The sequence below is a fragment of the Centruroides sculpturatus genome, unplaced genomic scaffold, assembly GCF_000671375.1.
Source record: "Centruroides sculpturatus isolate CEXI.00-Female unplaced genomic scaffold, Cexi_2.0 scaffold110, whole genome shotgun sequence".
In the NCBI taxonomy this organism is placed as follows: domain Eukaryota; kingdom Metazoa; phylum Arthropoda; class Arachnida; order Scorpiones; family Buthidae; genus Centruroides; species Centruroides sculpturatus.
In genome coordinates this window covers 412,879-439,589 of record NW_019384339.1, presented here as the reverse complement: position 1 = coordinate 439,589, position 26,711 = coordinate 412,879, and the positions used below count along the sequence as shown (strand labels likewise).

Below are 26,711 nucleotides of genomic sequence, written 5' to 3'. Positions count from 1 at the left end.
ATCATGCTGTAATTTGTTTACAAAAAATGAATGGGCGCGTGTCGGTTTCACTATTTGATTTCTAATCGCTTTCGAATGCGGAACGAGTGACGTATAACACAGAAAATATATTATTCAGCAATTTTTTGTTATCGATACATCAAAATGCATTAATATTACAAAAGAAACAATAATATATAAAAAGACTTTACCTATAAATAATTATTTCTTTCATGCAGGAACCGCTACCCTTCCTGATAATACATTATCTATGATTATATGACATTAATTAAAATATTTAATAATAAATATTTTTAAAATTATTAATTTATAAATTTATTTCGTTAAAATTCGGTTATTTTTTAATTATTTTCTCTTTTCATTAAAAAAAAAAATTTTGTTGTTGATTGATGGCAACATTGCTATTTTAACTTATTTTTGAAAAAAGTAACTTATAAAAATAATAATCAAATTTAATTTTTAAATTTATTTTAATTATGACGTGATGTTAAAAATATTTTATGTATTTAATAAAATGCAAAAGGCATGAATTGTTTTCATAAGTAAAAGAACACGTGCAAAATAGCAATTTATACTCAATATTTTTACAGAGAAACTCGACGTAGAATAGCTTCGTGTCCATATAATAAATTATTTACAATTTTAAAATATAATGTTTTAAAAATTTAAGCCATGAATTAATTTAAATATCAATCTAATCGCTATTTAGCAAATATACACATGATAAAAAGTTATTATTGTCTTAATTTTGTGCTATGAGAAATAAGGATGATCTCGTTTAGTTACAAAAGAAATTTTCTTGAAAATCTTTGTAATAACTTTTATAAATTTATGGTGAATAATCCTAAGAAGAAAAACGAGCAAACTTTGTTTCAATGAAAGTCTGATATCAAGAATTTATGTTCTTGTTTCGGAGCAAAAATTTCAAATTGTTTGCTTCTTAGGATTATTTATTACAAATTTACAAATCAACTCGTGAATTTATTTTTATTTTATCTGTTCTGTGGTACAAGGAGGATAATTTTTCTAGCCCCTTGTGAGTTCGGCCAGATCCACAATGAGGTATTCAGAAAAGGACATTTAAGTCTGACGACCCTCGAAAAATTCTTGGAATTGGTTGCTTGGATTTGATCTAGGATTCTCCGTAGTGGTAGACTGGCGCCTTAACCGCTCGGCCATCCGGAGTATAATATGTATTCACAACTATCACTTGTTTTGATTCTTCACAGTCTAGACTAAAAGTCAAATGTTATAATTATGATTTTTATTTGTTAATTTTCCAATTTTGATAAATATACCTGGCTTATTACCGTAAAAATTATGATTTTGAGTTCGGCACGTGGGCAATCTGTCGACGGGGATGCCTACCGGGAAGACTTTCTAAGGAACAAACGTGGAGAAAACCTGGAAACTCCACGTGACCAGTCCGTTGGCAAAGCGTGAACCCACGACCAGTATTCAGTGATTTTAACCACTCGGCTACTGGTAGTCCTCGGGCCGCCCAAAGCAGTGGTCCCCAACCCCCTGGCCGCGGACCGGTACCGGTCCGTGGATCAAATGGTACCGGGCCACCCAAGGAACATTAAATTATTTCCATTTTATTTACTATGGTATTTCCTCGGATTTGTGCGACTTTTAATGGGCGACGGAACAACGGAATAAACTGGACATAAGAAACACACTTCGGATGTCATTGTCTCCTATTACCCCCAGATGGAACCGTCTCGTTGCAAAGAAACAAGCTCAGGGTTCTCATTGATTTAGCGTTCTAGTGAGTTAAAATTTTAAATCACATTATATTCATTTTTTGGTGTAACTGTATATTACTTTGAAGGCATTTTTAAATACAATTAAATTAAAATTATTAAATTAAATTAATCTAAAATATAAACAATCAACGTCCCTCCCTCAGTGGGCCGCGGTAAAATTATCAAACGTTGGCCGGTCCGCGGCGATCAAAAGGTTGGGGACCGCTGTCCTAAAGGATTTAGTTTGGAATTCAATTTGTTATTTTTCACAGATAGTTCTGGTTTAGATGACGTTGTAGCCGAGTAATAAATAACAGAATCCGGGGAAACGTTCGACGTTGATAAATAAGTTTAATTTTCACAAAAATAACTAAAGTTCCGAAGAAGCAATCGTTCTAACAATGAATTTACTATTTACTATTTAATTGGGATCGATCGTAACAAATACAACGGATGGGTCCCCAAGTACCGACAAACAAAGAATCTACTCTATTTTAGGTCTAACTTAACTAATTTTTACAAATAACTGGGCTCAAAAGCAAAAGGGAAGATGTTTAGAATCATAGGATTATACAAGTATTTATAGAAAGAGAAGGTTCAAAGAGGGTGACTGGCGATGAAATAAAAAAAACCTCAGATTGTTCCGTCATATGGGTCTTCCTTTCGTACCCGTCGATACGTACGTCTCCTTCCAGCTCTCTCCCGAAAAATCTTCTTTGTTCTCTTACGAATCTCCCTCCGTCCTCTGCCAGTAACCCCTCGATAGATCAGGTGTCACCCTTTTTGTTTTATAACAGATCAGACCACATGGGTCAACTAACTACAGTGTGGTTAGGGAAACAGAAGCCGGAAACAGTTTTACCGCGGGAAGATGGTATAAGGAAAATAAAGAAAAGAAAAGTAAATAACAAGGCTAAATAAAGCCACAACGTTCTCCATCGCTCACTCAATTCATTGTGCCTCATCCATGTTTATCAATTTATTGTTAATCAATGACTTGTTGTAGAAGAAAAAAATTAGGACACAGACATAGATCATATATGCTAATATGTTGCAATAAATCCAGTCTAGATAAGCTCCGTAATCTGTAATTTATATAATCTCGTTTCTTTCCTGTTTGTTTTATTTATAACAAATCATTTTAAATTTATTTTATATCATAATTTCTTCACAAAAATAAAATTTATAGCTCTTTTAGTTTTATTTTAATGTATTATCATTAGTCTTCTAAATAAAACGTGTATTGTTGACAAGCTTTAAATCAGTTTTCTATTACAAAATATTAAAATCATCATATAAAAATATTAAAGATATAATTTTATTACGAAAAATATTTAATCTTATATAAATTAAATTTTAACTTTTTAAAATTAATATAAAATTATATACAGCACATTTGCAACATAATATTTCATCCAGTGCCGTAACAAGGCAGGTGCAACAGGTGCACCCGCACAGGGTCCACTAGGAAGGGGGCCCAAAATGCAAGTATTTATTTTATTATTTTCGCAAACCTAATTAATTAAGGGGCCTAAATGAAAATTCTTGCACAGGGCACAGGAATAGCTGGTTACGGCACCGATTTCATCATTTTGTATGTCTTTTTTCTGAAAATGAATGTCAATAATTACAGCAATTTAACGATCTAAAAAAAATAATTTAATTAACATTATATTTTCTTTAATATTCTAAGTCTACTCCCAATTACGCTTTATTTAACTTTTCTCAACATACTTAAAGAATTTAGCATTACATTACATTAATAGTCCATAATTTTATTTACACCAGCTACAGCCTTGACTTGTATTTTTATTGACGGGGATTATATTAATGCTGACTCATAATGATTATTCATTGTTTATATTCTGCTTAACTGTACTAGAAAAAATATATTACAAACAGTTTACTAAAGTTAAAAAAAAGTATAAAATTTCAAACCAAATTTATTATGAATCATGTTTGCAATTTCTTTACGATTATTTAGTTTAAATTTAAAAGAAAAATAACAATACATTTATTAATTATTTTTATCTGCTAAGTTATTTCTAATTAATTTTATTAAGAGAGCACGGAAAGAGCAAATTCTGACTGGGGAAGAAATTTGAAACCATATGAAAGCACACCATTTCTTATCTGCACTTTGACAACTCTGATATAAATTTGTATAAATTAATGAAAGAAAATGCCACAGTGTTGTAGAAGGCAATTAAAATATCACTTAGGAAAGTTAATTGAAGAGGTAGCAATTATGACAGTAGTAAAAGACTGACGACAGACGGTCGAATGGCCGAGCGATTAAGTAAAGCCTTTCGCTACCTGAGATTAGGATGACAGCTACCACTCTGAAGATCCTGGATTAAATCGGGAAAAGTCAAAACAAACGCCAGGAATCTTTCGGGAGCAGTCCGCGAGGATATGTTGGGCCCCGTCTCTCACCATCCGACCTCACTATTGTGGGCCTAGCCGAACTCATAATGGGCTTGTTAAAAACATGCCCATTATCCAGTGGCGTGCCGTCATTGGAAGCGGTGGATGCGCCGCTTCTCTTGTATTTTCTAAAAAATAAATACATATTAATTTTAATTATATGAAAATAATCGCACAATATTTTATTATAACCGCATTATGTATCTTATTACAAATTTCTATACTACACGTGAAAAATAAAGATAAGATTGCTATTGTATATTCGAATATTAGTGGCGGAGTGGAAGCGCTGTATCGCCAGCATCCAAAAAGTCAGATTCGCGCATATGCTTTACAGAGCACCAACCTCACCCGGTTTAGCTGGTGGAAGCCTACGACCTCGGGTGGATGCTACACGTATAACGCATCCAATTGTATCCGGGACCGGTTCTGGGCTGTTAGCCGCCTGCCCGCTAGATATTTGACCGCCCTCGCCCGATTACGTGAATCACGAGTAGATTTATAACTTATCAGTAAATTCTTATCAGTGGATTATGTTTTTATGATATTTCTGTATAGTTGACAGGAGTTTTAAAAATCCATTAAAATATTTGATATTTTTATTCCGCTCTCCGATTTTATATTACTTTCAAATTTCAATGTTAAAGCAGTGATATTACGATTTCGTATATCCCATCTCCAAGGGGATGTAGAAAAAAACGTGTACAATTCTTGTATAATGTTAAAAAATGAATAATGTTACTTTGACAGAATCATTTACAACTAAATTTAATGAATGAGAGAGATGTACGAGGTACAGAAAAAATTCTAGAATTTATTTTTTTTTAATTTACGATTTATGTATCCGTTGTCATAAAAATTTGTCTTTACACTTCCCCCCGACTACAAATATTCGAGTACAAAGTAACTGATTTCGACTTATTTCTACTTAAGTAGTAGTTAAATAATTAAGCGATTATGGCAGTGTTTCTCAATGGGGGCGATATCGCCCCCATTTGGGCGTTTTTCATGTTGAGGACGATTAGTAACAATTTATATTTTGGGGGGCGAAAAACAATTTTCTGGGCAATATAGTAAAACATTATATTGAGAATAATTAGATATTTTATTCGTTATATCGTACCATAATTAAACAAATAACATTATACTAGTCACTAGTCTATTCAACGCGGTCGGATGGCCGAGCGGTCAAGGTGGCAACCTACCACTCTGGGGGAGTTACAGCTAATAGATATACAGTAATATATTTAAATTAGTAGGTGTTATCAAAGCAAGAATTGGCATTTAGAGGGCATACGGAATCTATTAAATTTAATATAACAGAGGTAATTATATTGAACTTGCTTATTTATTAAGTGCGTTAGATAATTATTAATTAAAAATACATTTAGAGAAGTCTACGGTTTTTACTGGCTTATCGAACAAACGAATACGAATGGACCCTAGACCATCACTGACTGATTGCTCTTGAAAGTCGGCTTCTTACAGAAACACAGCTTCCCTATCATCAAATGTCACGACAGGCCACTGTCATTATCCAATGTCCTCTTAGTGCCCATAGGACGGAAAGAGTTTTAAACAAAAATAATTCACAATCTTTAGATGGTAAGAGGGTCTTTTTAATAGTAATTAAAAAGACCCTCTTACCATCTGTAGAGCGAACAAAACACGAAACTGAAAATATATACAGTAGTACTTCGAACGACTCTAACTTCAAACACTTCAGACTTCGAACGTTAAATTCGACAAACATTCGTCTCGGAGTTCGAACTGCGTGGACAGTCAAAAACAGGCTTGAAGCGTAAATGCAATTTGTTGTGTGACTGGGTAATTTCTCGCTCTCGTGTTATGCTCGTATGTTTTCATCGCTTTTTTCGCTTTATTTTTGGTGTGTTTAGTTATATAGTGTATTGTGTGTTATTTGTCGATTTTTAATAAGTTTTTCCAGCAATTTTTCTTCGTAGACAGCTTTTGGGAGCTCCGTACGTTTTGTATCCTTTAGTTCAAAAATTCCGGAACGTTTTAAACCATATTTGACAAGTTCGAAATTTAGGAACATCTTCCCCATACAAATTACAGTTTTTTTTTTTTTTACTGTTTGTTCGGCATTATGTCATTTTCAAAAGCTTATGTCCGATGTGCTTTTTATCGGAAGACATTTCAACTTCTTCTAAACACAAAAAATACGATCTCACCTTAGCAATAATCTGTTAAATTTCAAAACAGTTATAATTAAATCTATATGTATGTTAACGTCTGTTAAAAATACTCAAAAACTTTGTTTGACCCAATATAACCTTTATTTATTAACCATGGCATCCGAGAAGTGGGTGTAGTCAACGAAAGCTAAGAGGAAGGTTGTAATATCGACGATTAAGGTGAAAAAAGGAAGTTATTGAGAAGCATGAGATCGATAAGAGTGGAATGGCAGATCTTGCGGCCACGTTTAAAATGCCAAAGTCGATGGTGTGCAAACCAGTTAACGCAATTTTCGTTTTATTCTACAGTATTTACATATTTTATTTATTGTTTTCGTGTTTAAATTTATTATTAAGGGATTTAATTTTGTTATTTTTACCTTAAATTATGCAAATTTTCTGTTTTAAGTTTATCGAAATGGGTATTGTTCAGGGTCAGGGAATGGATTAATTTGCTTTCCATTATTTCTAATGGAAAAAATTGATTCGGACTTTGAACGATTCGGAGTTCGAACGAATCGAATTGTCTTAAAAAGATTAATTATATTCGTCCGAAATGTTAGACATGTGAAGGAAAATTGCAGAAAACTCTACTGTTTATTAATCAGGAGTGAATAGTGTTGCCACCTTTTCAAAATCGCTGACCCGGACGGCAGGTGAGGTTTGTTCGAACAGAAGTTCCTGACGCATGCGCAATGTCATTTTGCATTGCGAAGAATAACGTGTAGTGCATGTGGGTTTTAAATCAGTTATAGTTAGGGACTAGGGAGACTTGGGTGGGAGTAACTAAATTATGAAAAATCAACTACAGATGACTTAGCTCTATTGGATATTGGAGACGTGTACGAATATGAATCGTACAAGCAAAAAAAGAAAAAAAAAACATAAAAAGGTCGACAGGTTGCGCACGATATTCCCGGGAAAAATTGGATGGGTGGTAACACTAGGAGTGAACGAGGGACCGACTACTACAGTTTATTGGTTTTATCCATTTAGTCACTAGTGGTGGACAAACTTTTAAATCAGTGTTTCTTAATCTGGGGTCCGAGTGATGACGATAGGATTTAACCGTTAGATGTGTAATATAAAATTTAAAGCTGTCTTATGCTATATAAATTTGACTGTACTGTACTGTGTACTCTCAGATCCCACGATAAACTGGAAACACTACACTGCTGTCCGGGATCCTCACTACTACCATCTGTACCTTTGGACTCATTTGGATTTCATAACAAAAAAAAAGAACACAATTTTCAAGAGTGCGAGACCATATTTTGAGATTTAAGAGGGTGCCGATTAATAAAAAGGTTAAGAAACGCTGTTTTAAATTTTAAAAAATATGACATTAAAGTGTAATTTTCTGTTTATCAAATTTTATTGTTGGTGAAAGTTTTTTTTTTAATACTCTTTCCGCCCTGTGGGCACTAAGAGGGCCTCTTATAGCAGGCCCATCATGGGTTCGGCCAGGACCACAATGGGGCGACCGGGTGGTGAGGGACAGAGCCCGACATATCCGAACGGACTACCCCCGGAAAAATTCCTGGGGATTCCAGTATCGTGCCGTGACATTTGATGATAGGGAAGCTGTATTTCTGTAAGAAGCCGACTTCCAGGAGCAATCAGTCAGTGATGGTCTAGGGTCCATTCGTATTCGTTGTTCGATAAGCCAGTAAAAACCGTAGACTTCTCTAAATGTATTTTGAATTAATAGATTATCTAACGCACTTAATAAATAAGCAAGTTCAATATAATTACCTCTGTTATATTAGATTTAATAGATTCCCTATGCCCTCTAAATGCCAATTCTTGCTTCGATAACACCTACTAATTTAAATATATTATATCTATTAGCCGTAACTATCTTGTTATAATTTTCAATATTTATTTTATATTGTGTACTAATGTTAAATTCTATTCTATTTTGATTTCCAAATTGCTTCAATTTTACGAAAGAATCGATGCGAGATTTAGGATTTTCGTGTCTTTTGCCAGCTTTACTCAAATTATTTAAATCGTCAAAGCCAATCTCATTCTACACACTAATTTTATTTGAAAATAGTAGGCAAGGCCAACAAAACAAATTTTGCATTTTTATGCATCCACAAAGCCATTTTATATCTTCATAAATTTTATCATGAAAATGTCGAACAAATTTTTTCTTTTTCATTATATGGTCTCGAGCCAAAACTTTTTGAAATAAATTTTCGATATCACAATTACATTCTAAATTGCTAGCTATAATATAAGGGCTAAAATTAAAAATAAAATTATAAAAACTTACTTGTTAAAATAAAATGTGTGATCGATATACAATTATACATACCTGGTACAAAATATTCGATTGTATGAATATAGTTTTGTGAAGAAATGTACATAAAAATAGCATAAGATATTCTTTACTTTTTAAATATTAAAACAATCCACTTAGTTAAAAGTGCTCCCTACCAGTGTCTCGTGGATGGAATCAGAGACGATCTTGGTAGGTGTGCGGTGCGTGCATGCGTGCCAAATCCCGAGGGTGCCGATACCGGTCAATGTCAAATGCCTCTTTTGTCGCATCACTAGTATATCTCAAAGGAGGAGACAGGGTTGTAAATTTTAAACGTTTCTCGCCATAGCTGTAAAAATCTAAATATGTCAAACTTAATAGATTGTCCGTCGTTTGTTTTCTAACTAATTCGTTTTAGGACTAGGTATTGTCCACGGAAATTTCCAAAATTTACAAATTCACAAATTCACTTTTCGGTCACTCTCGTTGAACTGGAAAATTTTCTGTTGTGTATTAAATATTTTTTATTAATAAAAATTTAAGATTTGTTTTAGTTTATCACATTATTTAGTTTTGTTTTATTTATTGTTTTATATTTTTTGTGTGCTCTATTTCTTACGGGAGAGGGAGGGGCCCGGTAAGAAGAAAATATCTAGGGCCCCAAAGTGGGTTAATCCGGCCCTACTAACAGCCCAGAACCGGTCCCGGATACAATTGGATGCGTTATACGTGTAGCATCCACCCGAGGTCGTAGGCTTCCACCAGCTAAACCGGGTGAGGTTGGTGCTCTGTAAAGCGTATGCGCGAATCTGGCTTTTTGGATGCTGGCGATACAGCACTTCCACTCCGCCACTAATATTCGAATATACAATAGCAATCTTATCTTTATTTTTCACGAGTAGTATAGAAATTTGTAATAAGATACATAATGCGGTTATAATAAAATATTGTGCGATTATTTTCATATAATTAAAATTAATATGTATTTATTTTTTAGAAAATACAAGAGAAGCGGCGCATCCACCGCTTCCAATGACGGCACGCCATTGGGGGATTCCTTGACCCGTCCGAATTCGATCCCAGGTTCCCCAGAGCGGTAGGCTGTTACCTTGACCACATTAAAATAAATTTTAAGGATTTATCACAAATTTTCTTCATGTATTTGTGGCAGTGACGTTAAACAAAACCCCAACTTGGAAGATAAAGACAAAGACCAAGACTTGTAATTCAAGATCAAGGCGCAAGATCCTGATATCTCACGATACTGCCTTTTTAACTGCAATAATTTAAAAATCTTCGTAAAATCCTTATATAAAATATAATTAAAATACAATATAATTTACAAAGCAAAAAATACTGTATAAAAAAGAAATACCATTGCGAAAAAATAAACAGTTGACAAAATGGTATGATGAAAGAGGGCATACGATACATGGACGATCCGCCAAAAGGAGGACTTTCAATGGTTCCTATTTCGGCGAAGAAAATTCGAAAAACTTCATGTGGTCAGCCCATTGGTCAGGCGTGAACCTGCGGCCAACTATTAGTATTCAATAATTTTAACTACTGGGTCACTTTTTTTTTACAGCTCTTTCCGCTCTCTGATCATTAAGAGGACCTTTTTTTTCATCAAGCTCATTATGAGTTCGGCCAGGCTCACAATGGTGCGACCGGGTGAATGAGCCCGACTTATCTGGACAGATCGTCTCCGAAAAATTCCTAGGGATTTTCGATCGGTCCGAATTCGATCCTAGGTCTTCAGAACGGTAGGCTGTCATTAACCACTCGACTAGTGGTAGTTCTTGTTGACAAAAAGCATTGCTAGTCAAAATGCCGTATACTGCCGTGATAGACTGCTATCTATATGGCCAGATCACCGAAAAATCCATTCCAACAGCACTAATTATTTATAAAACTGGAATAATGGAGAAAATAAAGACATTTGTAAATATTCTTAAGAAATGTTTTTATTTTTCATTTTGTCTTAATTTAAAAACATTCGATACGACTTTCATTTTATGAAAACATTTACGCACCAAAGAACTCAATATATTGATACTGTTGCTGTTATGATATAAAATGCCGAATAGTTTAAAAAAGGAATGCGGATCAATACAACACACTACTAATAAGTAGAGCAGGGGTCGCCGAAGTGGTCGATATCGACCCCCAGGGGTCGATGCGACTAGGGGGTCGATTAGGGGGTCGATGCAGCTAAGGGGTCACAACCTTTTTTTTTTTTTTTGCTCATACACATACACTTGTAATAAAACTTTACGGTGGGGGTCAATGTGAAGCTTTGGAAAGTGGTTGGGGGTCGACGGTTAAAAATGTTTGGCGATCCTGAAGTAGAGAGACCAGACTAAGACACTACTTCACAAGATTACGACGAGATCAAGACATTTTTATAACACTCTTCACACTGTCTCTACACGTAACATCACTGACTTGGGGCAAAGGAGATATGTTATCTCTGCCCGCTGAATAAACTTAGGATAAAGTAATTTATTTCATTGTAAAATTTTAATATTTAAACCGTATTTATAAATACAGTAGAGCGTCGATTTTCCGAATCAATTGGGGACTGAGGTTGTTCGTATAACTGATATTTCGGATAACCGATTTATGTAAGAAAAAATAGTTTAACGTATCCGATGTTGAAATTTTTCTCCGTTGCGTGTCGCTTCGCGTTGAATTTTCGTCGATGTTAAGCCTAACGAAGACTATTGTATCGTTAAAAATTATTTTTTTATTTTGTACGAACAAAATAAACATATTAAAAAATATAAAAATAATAAAAAATTATACTTCAGATGTTAATTTATATCAAAAACGTAAAATATTTGAGTAGCCCAAGACATAGCCAAAGATTGAAGCGCCACAGCACTGGCGAAAATTTAAATTTGACGACTGGAATTCTTTCGGATGATTGACGTTTTAGATGATTGACTTTCGGAAAATCGACGCTCTACTGTACATATAATTATTTATATAATCTTCAACAAATTTTTAAATTGTCTGCTTACGTATTACTTCTTAAATAAAAATATGAATTAATTTCCTTGTTAATTCTTTCTTTAACATTAATATTTTCATTAATGTAAAATGATATTGTGTACAATTTAAAATGAAAATATGTAATATTATAGGCCTATACTAGCAGACAATCCGCAATACTCGCGGAATAGGATATCGAATAGAAAAGGTTAATTTAGTATTAAAAATTAAAATTAATGCCTAAGTTTATAGTCTCCACTACACGAAACATAAACTACTTGCGTTGCCAACACCAACTTCAAAAATCCAGCGAGTTGCTTAACTTTTCCGGCAACATTTGGTGGCGGCGAATAACGAGGTGAATAAAATCGTTAAGTCCGATCCCTCTCGAGATATGATACGATTTTCTTTATCTCCCCATCACCTCGACCTTTAACCGCCAAAATTTAATACCATCAATCCCCCTAATAAACAAACCTCCCTGCAAAATTTCAGAAATTTTCGACAAAAACAGGAGTTATTAAGCTTCAAAGAGTATGAATAAAATCATACCCTCCCCACACACACTAACATCATACCTACAGAAAAAAACCCTGAAATTTTTTGCATTTCTCGACGTTTCACGGTATCTCGAGTCCAAAAATGTAAAAATCTTCGGGAGTCATATTTTAACCGATCGCTGTGTTATATATAACAGAGCCGGGAAAATAATATAATGACTGCATCATCATTATATCTGTTATTCAATTTGCAATCTACACTATAACTATCGTGTTAACTTTGCATTCCATTACCTTCAACTATGGCTTCTAGTTTAACCCACTATATTAATTTATCTCATCTTTAAACATAAATTATTAAATGATTATATAATTTTTCAATATATATTATTTAATAATTTTTAATTTTATTAAATAATATAATTAGAACAAAATTAATTAACTCGAATTTGATTATTTTCATAATTCGAATTTTTTTCATATCGGCGATTTAATTAAAATTATATTTTGGAAGCCGAAAATGTATTTTAGAAATATTCAAAAATTATAAAAATTAGAAGAAATTATTATTATTTTTCCCTAAAATTAGTAATTATATTTAATTTTTTATATTTTAAATAATATATAAATATTTAATTAACATTTATTCTGTAGTTAGAATTATGTATTCTATTATAATCAATTAATTTTTTAAACATTAATATTTGTTCTAAATCACCTATTTAATTTGTAATATAATAATTAAACACGACACTTGTACTCTAAAAATTCGCACTCTTAACAATATTTTTACATTAATAAGACATTAATGTGCTGATACAGGTAAATGTGTAGGGCCTATTCATAAGCAAACAGTACGAAATTAGGACAAAATAAATAGAACAAACATGCTTTGTTAGAAAAGTTTCAATAGCACTTAAACGATTACATAAACTCTTCTCTACAAATGATTAAATCAATAACAGTCTTAATTTGGTTGGTAAATATAATTGGAAAATCCAATAAGTGTTCATTATTAAAGTTACAATCAATGAATTTCTAATCAATTAAAAAGTTTTAATTCTACATTAGTTAATTTAAAAATGTATCGAATTAATCTAACGTCGCTTTGACACATTAATAAATTAAATATTTTAATAACTAGACATTTAATTCATTATAAAATATGAAATAATTTATTTTTTTTTTCATTTCAGATTCATTTTACTTTGTATAAATTTTATATTTTTAATCATTTTATAAAATTAGAATAAGTATGCAACCACAAAGTCCTCAATATCATCATAATCTTCAGGTATGATGTCTTTAATTCATTTTAAATGTTAAAATTTATTAAAACGTCATCTATTGATATAAATTGAGACCCACGTCTAGTTATTTACTGACTAAATTTTTAAAAAATAAACAATCTCTCGTTGGTTTTGTTTGTTTGTGTTATAATGATAAGATGTTTAAATTTGATTTGTTTCTGTAAATAAACTTTTTAAAGTTTATATAAAATTGTTTTTCTTAATTTAGTATCTAGACTTGTTTACAAAAAAAGTTACAATGCTTAGATTTAATTAACCTTACTGTATTTATGAGAAATAATTATATATATTTTAGATGTCTTTTATATTTTTAGTGGCTTTATATAACGATAAAAATATTTTAAAGCGTCATTATTTATAGATGTAAATTGAGATATAGACTTATCCTTCAGACGAGAACACCTGTTCGGCAGGTGATTTAAACAAAAACTTATGATTTTCAAGATTGATTCCTTTAAATTCCACTTTAATAATGACTGGTGTTGCCACGATCTAAGCCATCTTTTGAATTAACTTATCTCGAATGTAAAAAAACAAATTGACGTCTTAAATATTCAAAATATCTGCTATAATCACAGCCACTTTATTCTTGTAAATGTTATAAATTAATATATAAAAGCTACGAATTTATATCTTATATACACGCTCAGATTATTTTTTAGAATAAGGTTTATATTGTAGTACGTTAGAAAATCCAAGCGTAGAAATGAAACATACAAAAATTAATTTACAAAATAAGAGACTTGTAACATCATGCTCCATTAATGAAGTTCGAAATTAAATTTTTACTGAGCTAAAATAAAAATAAAATAAATCACAAATTATATAACTCGGTTGCAAATTATATATATTTAATATTAATAATATATAATATGTTTGCAAGAATTATTTTAATGTAATAATTAATTAAACTCTGTAAGTACTGTACATACTGTATGTATTCTTAATTAAAATGTTGCATTGATCAATATTAAATTTAACTATTAGATGAAATAAAGTTGAAAATTATTGGTAAGTGATCAGTCATTAAACTAATATAAATTTCATTAATATTCACCTTCTCAAGAATAATATATTTTAGCATTTTTTAAAATAATTTCTAACTATAAAGTGCCACTCAAAATTTTAATTTTTTAAATTATTTATATATTATTTATTATATTAAGTTGACGTTGATTGAATTATAATTTGTGCTGTTATTTGACTTCGAATTTATAAGTTGACTGAAGCTGACAAGTCTCGGTTAGTTTATAAATTTTCCAGTAGCTGTTATATATCATTCATTTAAAACACAGAACAACAGTAATTGTATCTTTTAAGTATTTTTGAATAAAAAATTTATTTTGCACATAAATTTCTAGCATTTTCTGTTAGCCATTTCGTGTTTTTAATAAGGTTATTGTACTTTTTTTCGTGTTCTCTTAAGCATGATAAAATCATGAATATTTATGAAGTTATTATCTTCCTCACGAACTTTTTCACATTAAATTTGCAATATTGGGTGTTTAATTTGAATAACTTTCTTAAACAAAAACTTTATTATCTAACAAAATTTATCTAAAGCCTCATATCTTATTAAAAGAAAATGTGACGATAAAAATTTTATTATTGATTAAAATATATTTCCATTTTGCCTCTTATTTTCTATTATTAGAGTCGTTAATATGGCAAAAGATATTATGATTATTCCCATTAATCACGCTTCAATATTTAAATTATTTTCAAAGTTAAACATTAAACTATTCTGTAAATTATTTTGTAGTTTTTTTAAGAGTTTTATTATATATAAGATAATCGTTTAATTCTTTGTGTACAGGGAACACCGCCACCTTATCCACAAAAGGAACAGTTTATTTACTACCCGTCTACACCTGCATCTCCAGGCTTGTTTTATCCTACTCCGCCTCCTCCTACCGTTTCTCCTCCTTATCCTTTACAGTATCCTTACGGTCAGACCGTGTAAGTACTTATATTAAACTAAATAAATATATAAATTAAAAATAATCTTACTTGAAACAAAATCGACTTGACCCTTGCCACGCATTAATGCAATTCACGAATTAACAAACTTATATATATACAATGATAATTTATCTGGAAAAAATTTTATCTTTATGTACCGTACACGTACGTAATAATAATTTATATGACAGGTACAACAGCGGAGCAACGTTTAGACGTTTCACATACGTATTTTTATGTTAGTTCGAAAACATTCACTTTTCTCTTGATGGTACAACATTTCGTTTATACAACTAAATTCATTACGAGTTTCATTTATACGTCATTTCCTTTCTGATGAAGATAATAATAATATTGCAATATTCTTTTAAAAACTGCACTCAAAATTTCTAGAACATATTCTTTGCTCTATCGTCGCATTCTCAGAATTTAATGGTATAAAATTGATTCAATCAGATTATCTCTTGCAGAAATGATTAGCATTAGGTTATTGCTAATAAGAGTGAACCGGTCACAACGTTTGTTATATTCTATAACAGTAAAAGAATTCATAAGCGTTTTTTGTTTTATCACAGCAACTTTCCAATGTAAATTATTAACCATTCTAACATAAAATTCCAAATGGTTCTTAATGGATATTCTAAACCTTAAAAAGCAATAATAATGTATTTAGGAGGTTGATACCACCTGTTGACAATGGCATTCGTCTTGAACAGATGAAAATCATTTTGGAATTTTTTGCTTTTCATAGGATATGTGAATTATGCCAACTCAATCACTATAACTTCGAAAATAAACACGATACTCCTATGTTTAATAAAAATGCACAGTAAAATATATTGTATTGCTTATTTTGGCATAAAAGCTATTAGTTCTTGAATTCTGTGGTGCATCTTGAGTAAATTTCGATAAGTTCCTATAGGTAAAAAGTTTGATTCGTATTACTTTATGTAATATGTTAAACGTTTGAAACACAATATGTAAATTGTATTACAGCAAATTTGCAAAAGTTATTTGTAAAATATTATTTAGAATATTTATAATTTTTATTTATAATGTCTGTTTAAAATTAAACTTAACAGATTTTAATTTTTTTTTTTACATTTAGAATTTTGCGAGAACACTCCCGGAATGGCTTAATGGAGAAGTGTTGGCTCTTAGCTTGCTGCTATCCTTTGCTGTTTTGCTTAAGTCCCTGCTGTTGTTGCTACGACTGTTTTGACTAACTACAGTTTATTTTTATCATAAGTACATTTTTTATTTTTATCATCATCTCTTTCGATGACAGGTATATTCCACGACAGAATATTTTATGATAAAACTCGTACATTAATTAAAAACGCGTCAAAATTTTTGAAGCTAAGTGGTGGTGAATTAAAATTTAACAAAAAAATACAAGTAAAAACGTTACATCTGATTTAAAAATTCATGTAATAATATATATATATTTTTTATTCTATTTTAATGATGCCACAAGTAATATTACAGCACATGATTAATTCTCGAGTTTGACACTTAAAAATGAATGATACATTCGGATAAAATGATTTCCCGTTTGATAAAGAACATAAATATGCTACTATATATGTCGATATCCGCGTCACGATTCATAAAACATGAATAACTTCAAATACGACTTATAACATTCGAGAGATTTCAGTGAAACGGCGACTCGCCCCACTGCCACATGTTAAGTATGATAGCTGATAACATTAATAGTAAGGAAAGCCTCCAAGAGATGGCGGAGTTGCAACCGTCAGTAGAACATGTGTAAATGCAAGAACGATATTCCCTCTCGTCACCTGGCCTCTGCACGTATTCACAATAGTCACCATGATCACGTGACGAACAGAACCTCTTAGTTCCTATCTCACCTGCACAAAAAAAAAGACAATATACGTCTTAACGTATTTTACTACACGACTTTTTCGAAGATAGAATAAATGTTAATATATCTCACAAACAAGACATTAATTATAGGTTATATAAATACGTTTTATAATTATTTAAAAGAGTATAAATTTTGATAAATTAATTTAATTAAAAATTACTTAGAAATGTTATTGTTTAACAGTATAGTTAATGGCCAAATAAAGTAGAAAATATGTAGTTAATCTTTTCAAGAAATACTTTGTTAACAATCCCTAAAGACATTCCAATTACTTTTAATTGTCTGTAGTTTTTATGTTGTTACTCTGTTGTCTTAATCGTTTTCAATGGTATAAGATGTGTAAAAACTAAACTGTATAAAGGCTTAGAAGTGTATACATTCCAAACTACAGTTATAATTCAAAATAGCTATTTATATAAAGATTATTCTTTATATACACTATAATGTGTGATTTTTATATTATAAATTATAAAAAATTGTTAACAAAAGCATTTTTTGTAAAGATTAACTAAATAATATCCAGTTTATTATAATTTTCTACATAAAGAAATGTATAATCTATACAAATACTGATTTATATTTACATCGAGATTTAAATAAGTGTAAAAATGTGCTTAGATAGCTAGATAAATAGAAAATTTGCATTTCGAATACATATGTTTTTGTATTTATATCATAAAAATTTAGATAGATATTTTTACAAAATGACAACAATATATCGCGTGAAATATGACAGGAAATCGGATATAACCCGCTCGACAGACAGAATTACGTTGTAATATTTTTTTCTACTCACCCTCGAACATTCCTGTAGCTTTGATGCAATATTGAGCTTCGAATACGTCAGAACAACTTTCGGGTTGTAAATTAGCATTTTCGTGATCGAACCTTTCGGAACAGTGCAAATGTGTCTTCGATTCGCATCGATAACACTTTATACACGACACTGCAACCAATAAAAAATAATATTTAAAAAAATATATATATACAGCAATGAAATCTATTAAATTTGACAGAGTAAAATTACGTTTGGTGCAAGTTCTAAAACCTCTAAAAACTGTTTTACATTACAATCATTTTTTGTAAATTATAAGACCATTTTTTTTACTTTAAAAGGAATTGCTTTTGACACGTGTTTCTATTTAAAAACTTTTATAATTTTTTTCTTTTTGTAAGTAAAAGGAATTCTTGTACTTTTTATCAAGAATTAAGTCTGATACTATTTACCAATAATTGAAAACTAAATTTAGTATCAGACTTAATTTAGTTGGCAATTAACATAATATACGATATAGGTTAGTCGTTACTATAGTGATGCTATGTTGTCAGTTTCGTTTCATTCAGTTCATTGAACTTCAGTTACGTTCACGTGTTTCCAATAAACATGAATGAATCGCGTAACCGTTATTCGTAAATTAGAATATCGATTCTACCACATCTTCAATTATTTGTGTATAGTTCATAAATTAACATATAAAAACATCACTCGACAATCATCCTATTTTCAATTAAAACGTCATCTTATACAGAGTGACCCAGATATCAGTTAACCATAAATATTTCGTTGCTTACAATTGTTCAAAATGAGAACTTTCTTGTTCAATGCATAATTTATACGACCTTTGTGATTCATTTTCACAAAGTACAGTACCTAGAAACCCACAATAAAGTGGTTAACTGATTTTTTGACCACCCTGCTTAATGAAGAGCTGAAAATCATTAATATAATAAACTTAGTATTTAATAACTATTTGATATAAAAACCTTTTTTAAGCTTATATTAATATATTTTAAAGAGTTGTTAGTGGATTTGCAATAAATATAGTCATTTGTTTCTAAAATTTTGTAAACTTGATGTTAAATTCATCAAAACGAGAGATTTTCTTAATCTTAAACTAAAAATAAACTTAATTGGTATATTAATTAACATATTTAACTGTTATTCTTAATAACATTTAACTTAGATGTTTACATTATCGCATTCTCCAGTCTTTGAATTTATTTTATATCATTAATAACTTAGTCTTTTAGGTTTGAATCGCTGTGTGAACAACATTGTAACATGGCACAGATTTTCTTGAATTAAAATGATTTATTTTAACATTAAATTTGGTCAGTGTCATCGAGACCAGATCGAAGAACAAGAGGAACACGAAAACAATTCGTAGAAATCGATTAATCACTTTAACCTAGAAAACGATTTTCGAAACATTTAAATCCTCCCAGCTTCATTTAGACAGTAAATTTCAGAGTTTAAGTGAAGACAGGGCAATGAAAAATGCTCGAAGGACTTTTTCAAACTATTTTTTGAATAATATTTTACCGATTAATTCGATACAATAAGGAATTTGATCATTTCAGAACAAGCTAAATCGCGTTTAAAATACTTTTATACCGAAATCTGATCTTTACGTTACTTTACGAATGCAAGATTTTAAGAAATCCCTTTGATAAAAAATAAATATTTGATAGTTTAATTGCGAGAGATCTGAAAATTCTGTGGATTAACGTTAATAAAATTCCTTTTATTTTTATACGAAAGCAACCATTTAGGCGCTGCTTTTATGATGGCATTCAGAAATTCTAAGTTATAAAATACTTTAACATAAAAATTTCATTTAACAAAGTGGTTGGTATTATTCGAGTTAGTTACAGAATGACATTCCAAATCAAAGCTTTAACGTTAGCTAGCGCAAATAACGTTTTAAACAAACATTAACCATCACTCGAACTAATTTGTACAGCAAAATAATTGTAGACATACGAAAAAGAAGCGCAAACATTTAAGGACAAAGTATAGTTTAAATATAAATATACTGTAGAATGATTTCTGAAAAATTTAAATCTAATTTTTACGTTAAAACTGAAGTTCTTGATATTAAAATTTTTATTTTAGTATTAAAATGACTTAAGAGATAACAAAAATATGATAAAATATTCGGTATTATAAATGATTCATTATTACTTGAATTTTAATGTGAAAAATCTATCAGATTATTGTTGAATCTTCCCGATAAAGACTTTTAGAGTAAAGGACTAAATTCTGAAACCATAAAATGCATACTGATTCTTGAGAATATATCATATAATTAGCACGGCCGTTTGTTTTACGCTCCAGACACAAAGAAATTCCGAAATTTAGTCGTTTATGTAAAAAAACGTAATGCGAGGAACATTAAAATTCATTTTATAACTGGTTTAAAAATCTGTTTTTAATTATTTTATTGAAATTGTGGATTTCGATAAGAGTCGAACCCCACATTTGTGATTAGCTTGGTTCCACCTCACCACTCATAGGTCTTAGTTATACATAAATAAATTACCATAATTTTTTTAAATTTATACGAGCAATTATTTATTATGACATCGTCATAATGCCAAGCTGCAATTTTTTATCATATTTTTAATTTATTTATTTTAAACCTACAATTAGTAGTGGCATGCCCCTGAACATCATACTTTTCCTTTAACAATGAGTCGTGCTGGTCATCTATCTAACACCTTTCAAAAGGAAAATTTTTGAATTGAAATAACATAACTTCTAGATTACATCGGAAGTTCGTATATAGTTAATCGGGACCTTCTGCTCCTAAGGTTTCCATATCTGGTCTTGGATTTCATCTATTTAACTCCATTCTTGATATTAAGGAAAGACGGACGGACGGACGACAGTGGGCATTTATAGGTCTACATTATAGTCCAATTTTGCTATATGGTAATATAGTGTATTATAGTATATANAATCACGAATAACGTTTTCAATAATTCGTGTTACGTAATTTTTCATTGGTTTATTGAAAACCCAGGTGGTTCTTTTCTTTAAAAACACACCTGTTTGAACCGGCAAATAAATTATAAAAAATTTGCAATTTACATACAAATACAAACGAAATTTAAGAATTATTTAAGATAAATATTCTTATGTATTTATATATAAAATCGATGTATAGCTACAGGCCAAAGTAGAGGATTGTCAGCCAGAACATTAATTCGTGCCCCAGATATAAAGAGCCTAAATATAAGCCCAGAAGAAAGGTGTTTTCTTGTTTAAGATAATATTTTAGAATAAAAATATTGGCCTAAAAATATGGAAAAAAAAAAATCAGAAATGATATCTTAAGGATATTATATTATGCATTAAACAAATTTTACTTTAAATAATTCCTACATTGCATATTTTACGGTTAAATTAAAAGAAAAAAGGGCTAGAAATTCAAAATAATTCTTAATATTTAATAGAATAAATTGCTTATTTCAAAATTTAGTAAATATTGTACGTTATAAATAGTATCTTAACGCTTATTCTTATAATTTTTAACCTTAAAACAGTTATAATTAAAGAATTTGTATATTAATAGATATAATAATTAGTAGAATGATATTCAAATTTCCATTTTTAAACATTTGATTAATTAATTAAATTATAAACGAATTAGAGCGTACGTTTTTAAATTCATTTTCTATTTTTGCAAATGCATTTATAATCATTTCTGTCGAGCTAAGTCAGATCTATATTCGTTAATACATTTATAAATTAATTTAAATTAACATAAATTAATATAATGTCTAATTCTCATCAGAAAATGTGCCGGTTTCTGTGCTAATCGAATGAGATATATGCACGTGGTTAATTTTATGAATTGATTGAAACTGATATATTTTTAAACAGTCCAAAAAACGTGTCTATTTAATTATAATTAAGTGAAAATATGCACTCGATTAAATTTTCGGAACCGAAATAGATAAATTTTCGATCCATTTCATTACAATTAAATGGAAAATGTTCAGTTGGTTATGAAATTCATAATTGTATTTATGAAATAATTGTAAAAATACATTGATTTAATTCAAATAATAAATAAACACGTGGTTTATTTCATATTTCAATCCATTCGCCGAGATAGATCCTTTAATAGTCTTTAATTTCAATAAAAATGGCGAAAAATTGTAAACGAAACAAATAATTTTTAAGTATCGATTTTAAGATTAATCAACGGATTTAACTGCTGGAATTTTATTTTAATCAATCAAGCGAAATTTCTTTAAAAAGTAATTTTAATATTTTTCTCATTTGGAAATTTTACACTTTTTATTTAAAAAAAAAATTCTTTCAATTAAGTGCAAAAGTAAAGAAATTTTTTAAGATTTAAGTGTAAGCATTGAACGTGACTTATCTTTTTTTCGAAATTACAATGTAGCAATCGAATTCGGTAATATTAATTGGAGTAGATTCGTGCTTTAAAAACTACTTAATGGATTATGTAATAGTGATTCGTATGGAAATTCTACCGTTCTTTTCCTGGACAATTTCGAGCGATTGAATCGGAAGACGAGTAATGACGAAACAACGATCGATAATAAAATATTAAGCTTTAATCTTAAAAAAGTTTTGATGGCAGAACTTAAGTCAATATAACATAAAATAGTTCCAGTTGGAATGAGCCAACTCAGCAACCAATTATGTAGCAAACGGATGCAGTGTCAGCTGAACTCGACGCTTTAAATTTAAATAAATTCGTCGTCAATTCATATTTAACCTTTTCATGAGAAATTTGTTTTTGTATATTAAAAAAATTATCATTTTTTTTTAACTTGAAAATATTTCTAGTATAATTTTAAATCTACAAAACATGTTTACAGTACGGCAATTCATATTGATATGTTTATTTTGTTACAATAGAACTGAATATAAAGCTTATATATAAATAATTACGTATACATGCATATATGTAAGCATATGTATGTATTTTATAAAGATTTATATTATTTTTACTACATAAAGCCTAAATATAGTATTAAAATCTACACACATTTTGAGAAGAATTCAGAGATAGAAACGAAATAAGGCCCGAACAAGTCATAAAAGTAGGTCCTCACTTCTTTCGAAAAATATGTGAATAAATAAATAAAAATACTGAAAACAAAATTTCAATTATTTATCAAGACGAAATTCTACTTATATCACTTTCGTATCTAGTTTTTAGAGGCACGGATTAAGGTTAGCAGGGTCACTTTGTCAGTGCCTCGGACATAGAGGCATCTCTGTACTTTAGCGGTTCCTCTTTTGGGACTGTTAAAATTCATTAATTTGTAGAATGTTTGAGGAAAAAAAGGTGATGAAAACTCTTCTCTTATGACACGCTGTAAATTACATGAAAAATTATCATCAATTTATTATATTTCGCAACTAAAATCACGAATAACGTTTTCAATAATTCGTGTTACGTAATTTTTCATTGGTTTATTGAAAACCCAGGTGGTTCTTTTCTTTAAAAACACACCTGTTTGAACCGGCAAATAAATTATAAAAAATTTGCAATTTACATACAAATACAAACGAAATTTAAGAATTATTTAAGNCTATATATATAACTTATATAACTAAATAAATAAAATTATAATACTGTATTATATATATTTATATATAACATGGATATAAACGTCATGCTTATGTGCATGTCTATGCTTACTGATACACATTAATTTTTACGTCATTTATTATGTATATTTAAATGTATCTCCTAGATTATGTTGACTGTTGTATAGTTATGTACCTGACTATTTCTAACAGTAAATATTGAATTTTATATGGCCTCGGGGTTAGTCCCCAATTATTTTTAAATTCCTAAGTTTTTATATGACATACAACCAATATAAATCAAAATCTGATAAACGCTTTAGGTCAAAAATCAAATTTGAATAAATTTAAATATTATTATATTTGCCCAAAGCACAATCATTAAATTTTTAAATTAATTATTGAAAGTTGTTAAATTTTGAACTGATTTTATAAACAAATAAATATTAGTTAAACTTTCAACATATATTATCGCTTAAATACTTAATTCGTACTAAAATCTTATGTAATTTATAAGATTAATAAATATAGGAAAAAATTAACTTATTTTGAGCTTTACATGTATATAAACCACATAAAGTAGAAGGTTTATAATAGCTTTAAAAACATAAATCTTGTATAATAGGAATTATAATGCTTACATAAAAACTTAACTTGCATTGTGTAGCTGCATGCAAACTGTTTTTCAAAAAAGCCCAGATTTCCTTTGAAAGGAAACTATTTTAAACAGTCTTGGATACACACACATATATGTATGTATATAAATACACTGCATACACTGCCTATAGTTTTCGTAGTAATAATATCGAGGGAATTAATTTATTTTAAGCAGTTAGAATTTATAAGATTTTAGATTAATCCTTTGATATATTCAATAATTTAAATATTGACTCTACCGAATTATCAAAGAGAAATATTCATTTTACTATTTTCGCTTTGGTTCGAGCTTAGTTTCATAAATCGCTCATTAATCCTCAACTAACAACTCAGATTTACACGTGACCTTTACAACGAATAAACTTTATTAGTTTATAAACATGAATATTCATTTTTGTGACAAAAAAACACCACCATTTAAAATAGAAAAAGATGGAAAATTACCATTAATTATTAGTCAATTATCCATTAATTAACGGCATATAAAAGATGGCAAATTATCAATTAATTATAAGTTTCAATTATATTTTATTAATTTGATATAGGCCTAGGCCTATATATTTTCGAAAAATTTATTTTTTTACATAGTTTTTGAAGATATTTTAGAATAAATTCTACCTATTCACTGGAATAGCTGGAAAGAATCTTCCTTGACATTTTTCAATCTATAATAGCATGGATGCAGCACAATAAGATTTTCTTTTGAGACTTTCTTTATTCGTACGTTTTGTCGAAATGTATTATTTAAAACGGGGAGAAAATCGTTTTTTAAAATTTAGTTCGTAAAATGTTAATTTTCTAACCCTGTATAGATCTGTTACTAGATAAAGGTGGAGACGATACAGCGTAGTATGACTCCAGTCAATTCAAAAAGTACAGGGTGTGCAGAATAAAGAAAAATACTCTCCTGCAGAGAAGAGTCAAAGTTAAGCGAGTCACTCGCACCACCACCAACACCTATTGTCACTGGCAACCACCTCCCGAGTTATAGAACACTTCAGAAAGAGTGTTTTAAACCGTATATTATCCCATTAAGACTCTTCCTTATCTACTAATCCTCTATTTTACTTACCCGTTCAGTTTTTAAAGCGATTATCGCCGATTTAGAATCGACCTACGGCGATTGGCGACAACTTTTAAAACTATTTTGAAATCTAACAGGTGTGGCTTTTTGGTAGGAGCCATGTTTTATACGGGTAGAACCGAAGCCGTAACACTTACCTGAAGTCAGCACAACGCATCCCATACAGAGAAATAATATCCAACCGGTGGTTTCCATCTTTGCTTCTTTTTCTAACTCAACACGGTCGTCTCGGAGTACTTTTTTATGTTAACAACAATCAACTAACCGTCATCTTGGGGAGCAGGACTAGTATTTACACCTGTGAACTCCACCGCTCGGGTCGGATATTACGTCTACATCGTACAACCAATCAGAAACTGCCTATATAGTAATGTTAGCTCAGGCTATGCCAAGCCAGTTGCACTAGTGAAAGCGACTGTCTTATCCGTTTATCAACAGTTTTAAAAATTGGAGAAAAAATACGAGTATTTGAAGCTATTCAAATCATTTTTTTTCGCCGTTTACTATTTTAAAAAAGTTGCAAATAACATGGCAATTAGTGGTATTGTGCCGTTCGCTAATTACGCTAATGCCGCTCATTAGTAGCGATTTCAACAATCTACAAACGTTAAAAGGAAATCAATGAACATTAAGGACAACTACAATCGAACGGCGTACAATATTTTAAACGTTCATATTAGATATTCCGCCATTAAATTTCCTTAATTTAGCACGAAAACGTGTGGATTTTTTCCGACTTTCTCCACGTGTAATACAGCGCCACCTGATGTTATTTTTATTTAATTTTTAATATAAAGTATTTTAATGTAGATACGAATTTAATACTGTTACGTATTTCAATTTTTTTGTGTGTGTTAAAACTTATTTCTTTTACGTCTGTTTACGCGAATTTATCCGATTTTGAGATATGATTTAAATTATAATTAAGAGTTTAAAGTTTTGTTGTTGTTAATGGATTGTGTTGCTAGGATACCTGTGACGTCGGATAGATTGAATATCTTTTAAATCATTCATACGTAAAATTTTGAAGGTTATTTAAGTTAAAAATTGAGTTGAANTCTAAATAACAAATATATCTTAATTATTATATATAAAATTTTAAAAATTTGTGAAAAAATATATATATATTCTAAACTTTAAAAATGCATTAAAATTGAACTGTATACTTATAAGTAATGTATAGTAAAATATCTTTTGTAGAAGTGAGGTCAAAAGAACTAAAGGAAATAAATATTTTGTACAAAAACAAATTTAAAAAACTGAAAGAGTAAGTTGAAAAATATTAAAAATACCGTCAAAAATTAATCCAG

General features: G+C 29.9%; 2 protein-coding genes across 4 annotated transcripts; one reads left to right on the top strand and one right to left on the bottom strand.

Annotated features, from left to right (window-relative positions):
* Window positions 1–12,669: 12,669 nt before the first annotated feature.
* On the top strand, window positions 12,670–16,816 carry LOC111633328 (cysteine-rich and transmembrane domain-containing protein 1-like). Of its 3 annotated transcripts, none has more exons than XM_023377879.1 (4): window positions 12,670–12,727; window positions 13,336–13,433; window positions 15,266–15,408; window positions 16,520–16,816. In XM_023377879.1, exons 2-4 carry the CDS (start codon window positions 13,395–13,397, stop codon window positions 16,635–16,637), a joined length of 300 nt encoding a protein of 99 aa, XP_023233647.1. In that variant the 5' UTR covers window positions 12,670–12,727; window positions 13,336–13,394; the 3' UTR covers window positions 16,638–16,816. The 3 variants fall into 3 exon arrangements, with proteins under 3 accessions (XP_023233647.1, XP_023233660.1, XP_023233656.1); XM_023377892.1 differs by lacking the exon at window positions 12,670–12,727 and adding an exon at window positions 13,094–13,118; XM_023377888.1 differs by lacking the exon at window positions 12,670–12,727 and adding an exon at window positions 13,096–13,114.
* Window positions 16,817–16,881: 65 nt separating this feature from the next.
* On the bottom strand, window positions 16,882–26,047 carry LOC111633318. Its single transcript, XM_023377869.1, has 3 exons — window positions 25,539–26,047; window positions 18,099–18,248; window positions 16,882–17,285 (listed from the first exon to the last, which is right to left on the bottom strand). Exons 1-3 carry the CDS (start codon window positions 25,594–25,596, stop codon window positions 17,068–17,070), a joined length of 426 nt encoding a protein of 141 aa, XP_023233637.1. The 5' UTR covers window positions 25,597–26,047; the 3' UTR covers window positions 16,882–17,067.
* Between the last annotated feature and the right edge of the window lie 664 nt (window positions 26,048–26,711).

What these genes read in the sequence shown, in the direction of transcription:
- LOC111633328 (XM_023377879.1), top strand. Translation starts at nt 13,395, where the DNA reads ATGCAACCACAAAGTCCTCAATATCATCATAATCTTCAG. An exon ending in AATATCATCATAATCTTCAG is followed by an intron (nt 13,434 to 15,265) that starts GTATGATGTCTT and finishes CTTTGTGTACAG; the next exon opens with GGAACACCGCCACCTTATCC. An exon ending in TATCCTTACGGTCAGACCGT is followed by an intron (nt 15,409 to 16,519) that starts GTAAGTACTTAT and finishes TTTTACATTTAG; the next exon opens with AATTTTGCGAGAACACTCCC.
- LOC111633318 (XM_023377869.1), bottom strand. Translation starts at nt 25,596, where the DNA reads ATGGAAACCACCGGTTGGATATTATTTCTCTGTATGGGATGCGTTGTG. An exon ending in ATGCGTTGTGCTGACTTCAG is followed by an intron (nt 18,249 to 25,538) that starts GTAAGTGTTACG and finishes TATTGGTTGCAG; the next exon opens with TGTCGTGTATAAAGTGTTAT. An exon ending in AGCTACAGGAATGTTCGAGG is followed by an intron (nt 17,286 to 18,098) that starts GTGAGTAGAAAA and finishes TTTTTTGTGCAG; the next exon opens with GTGAGATAGGAACTAAGAGG.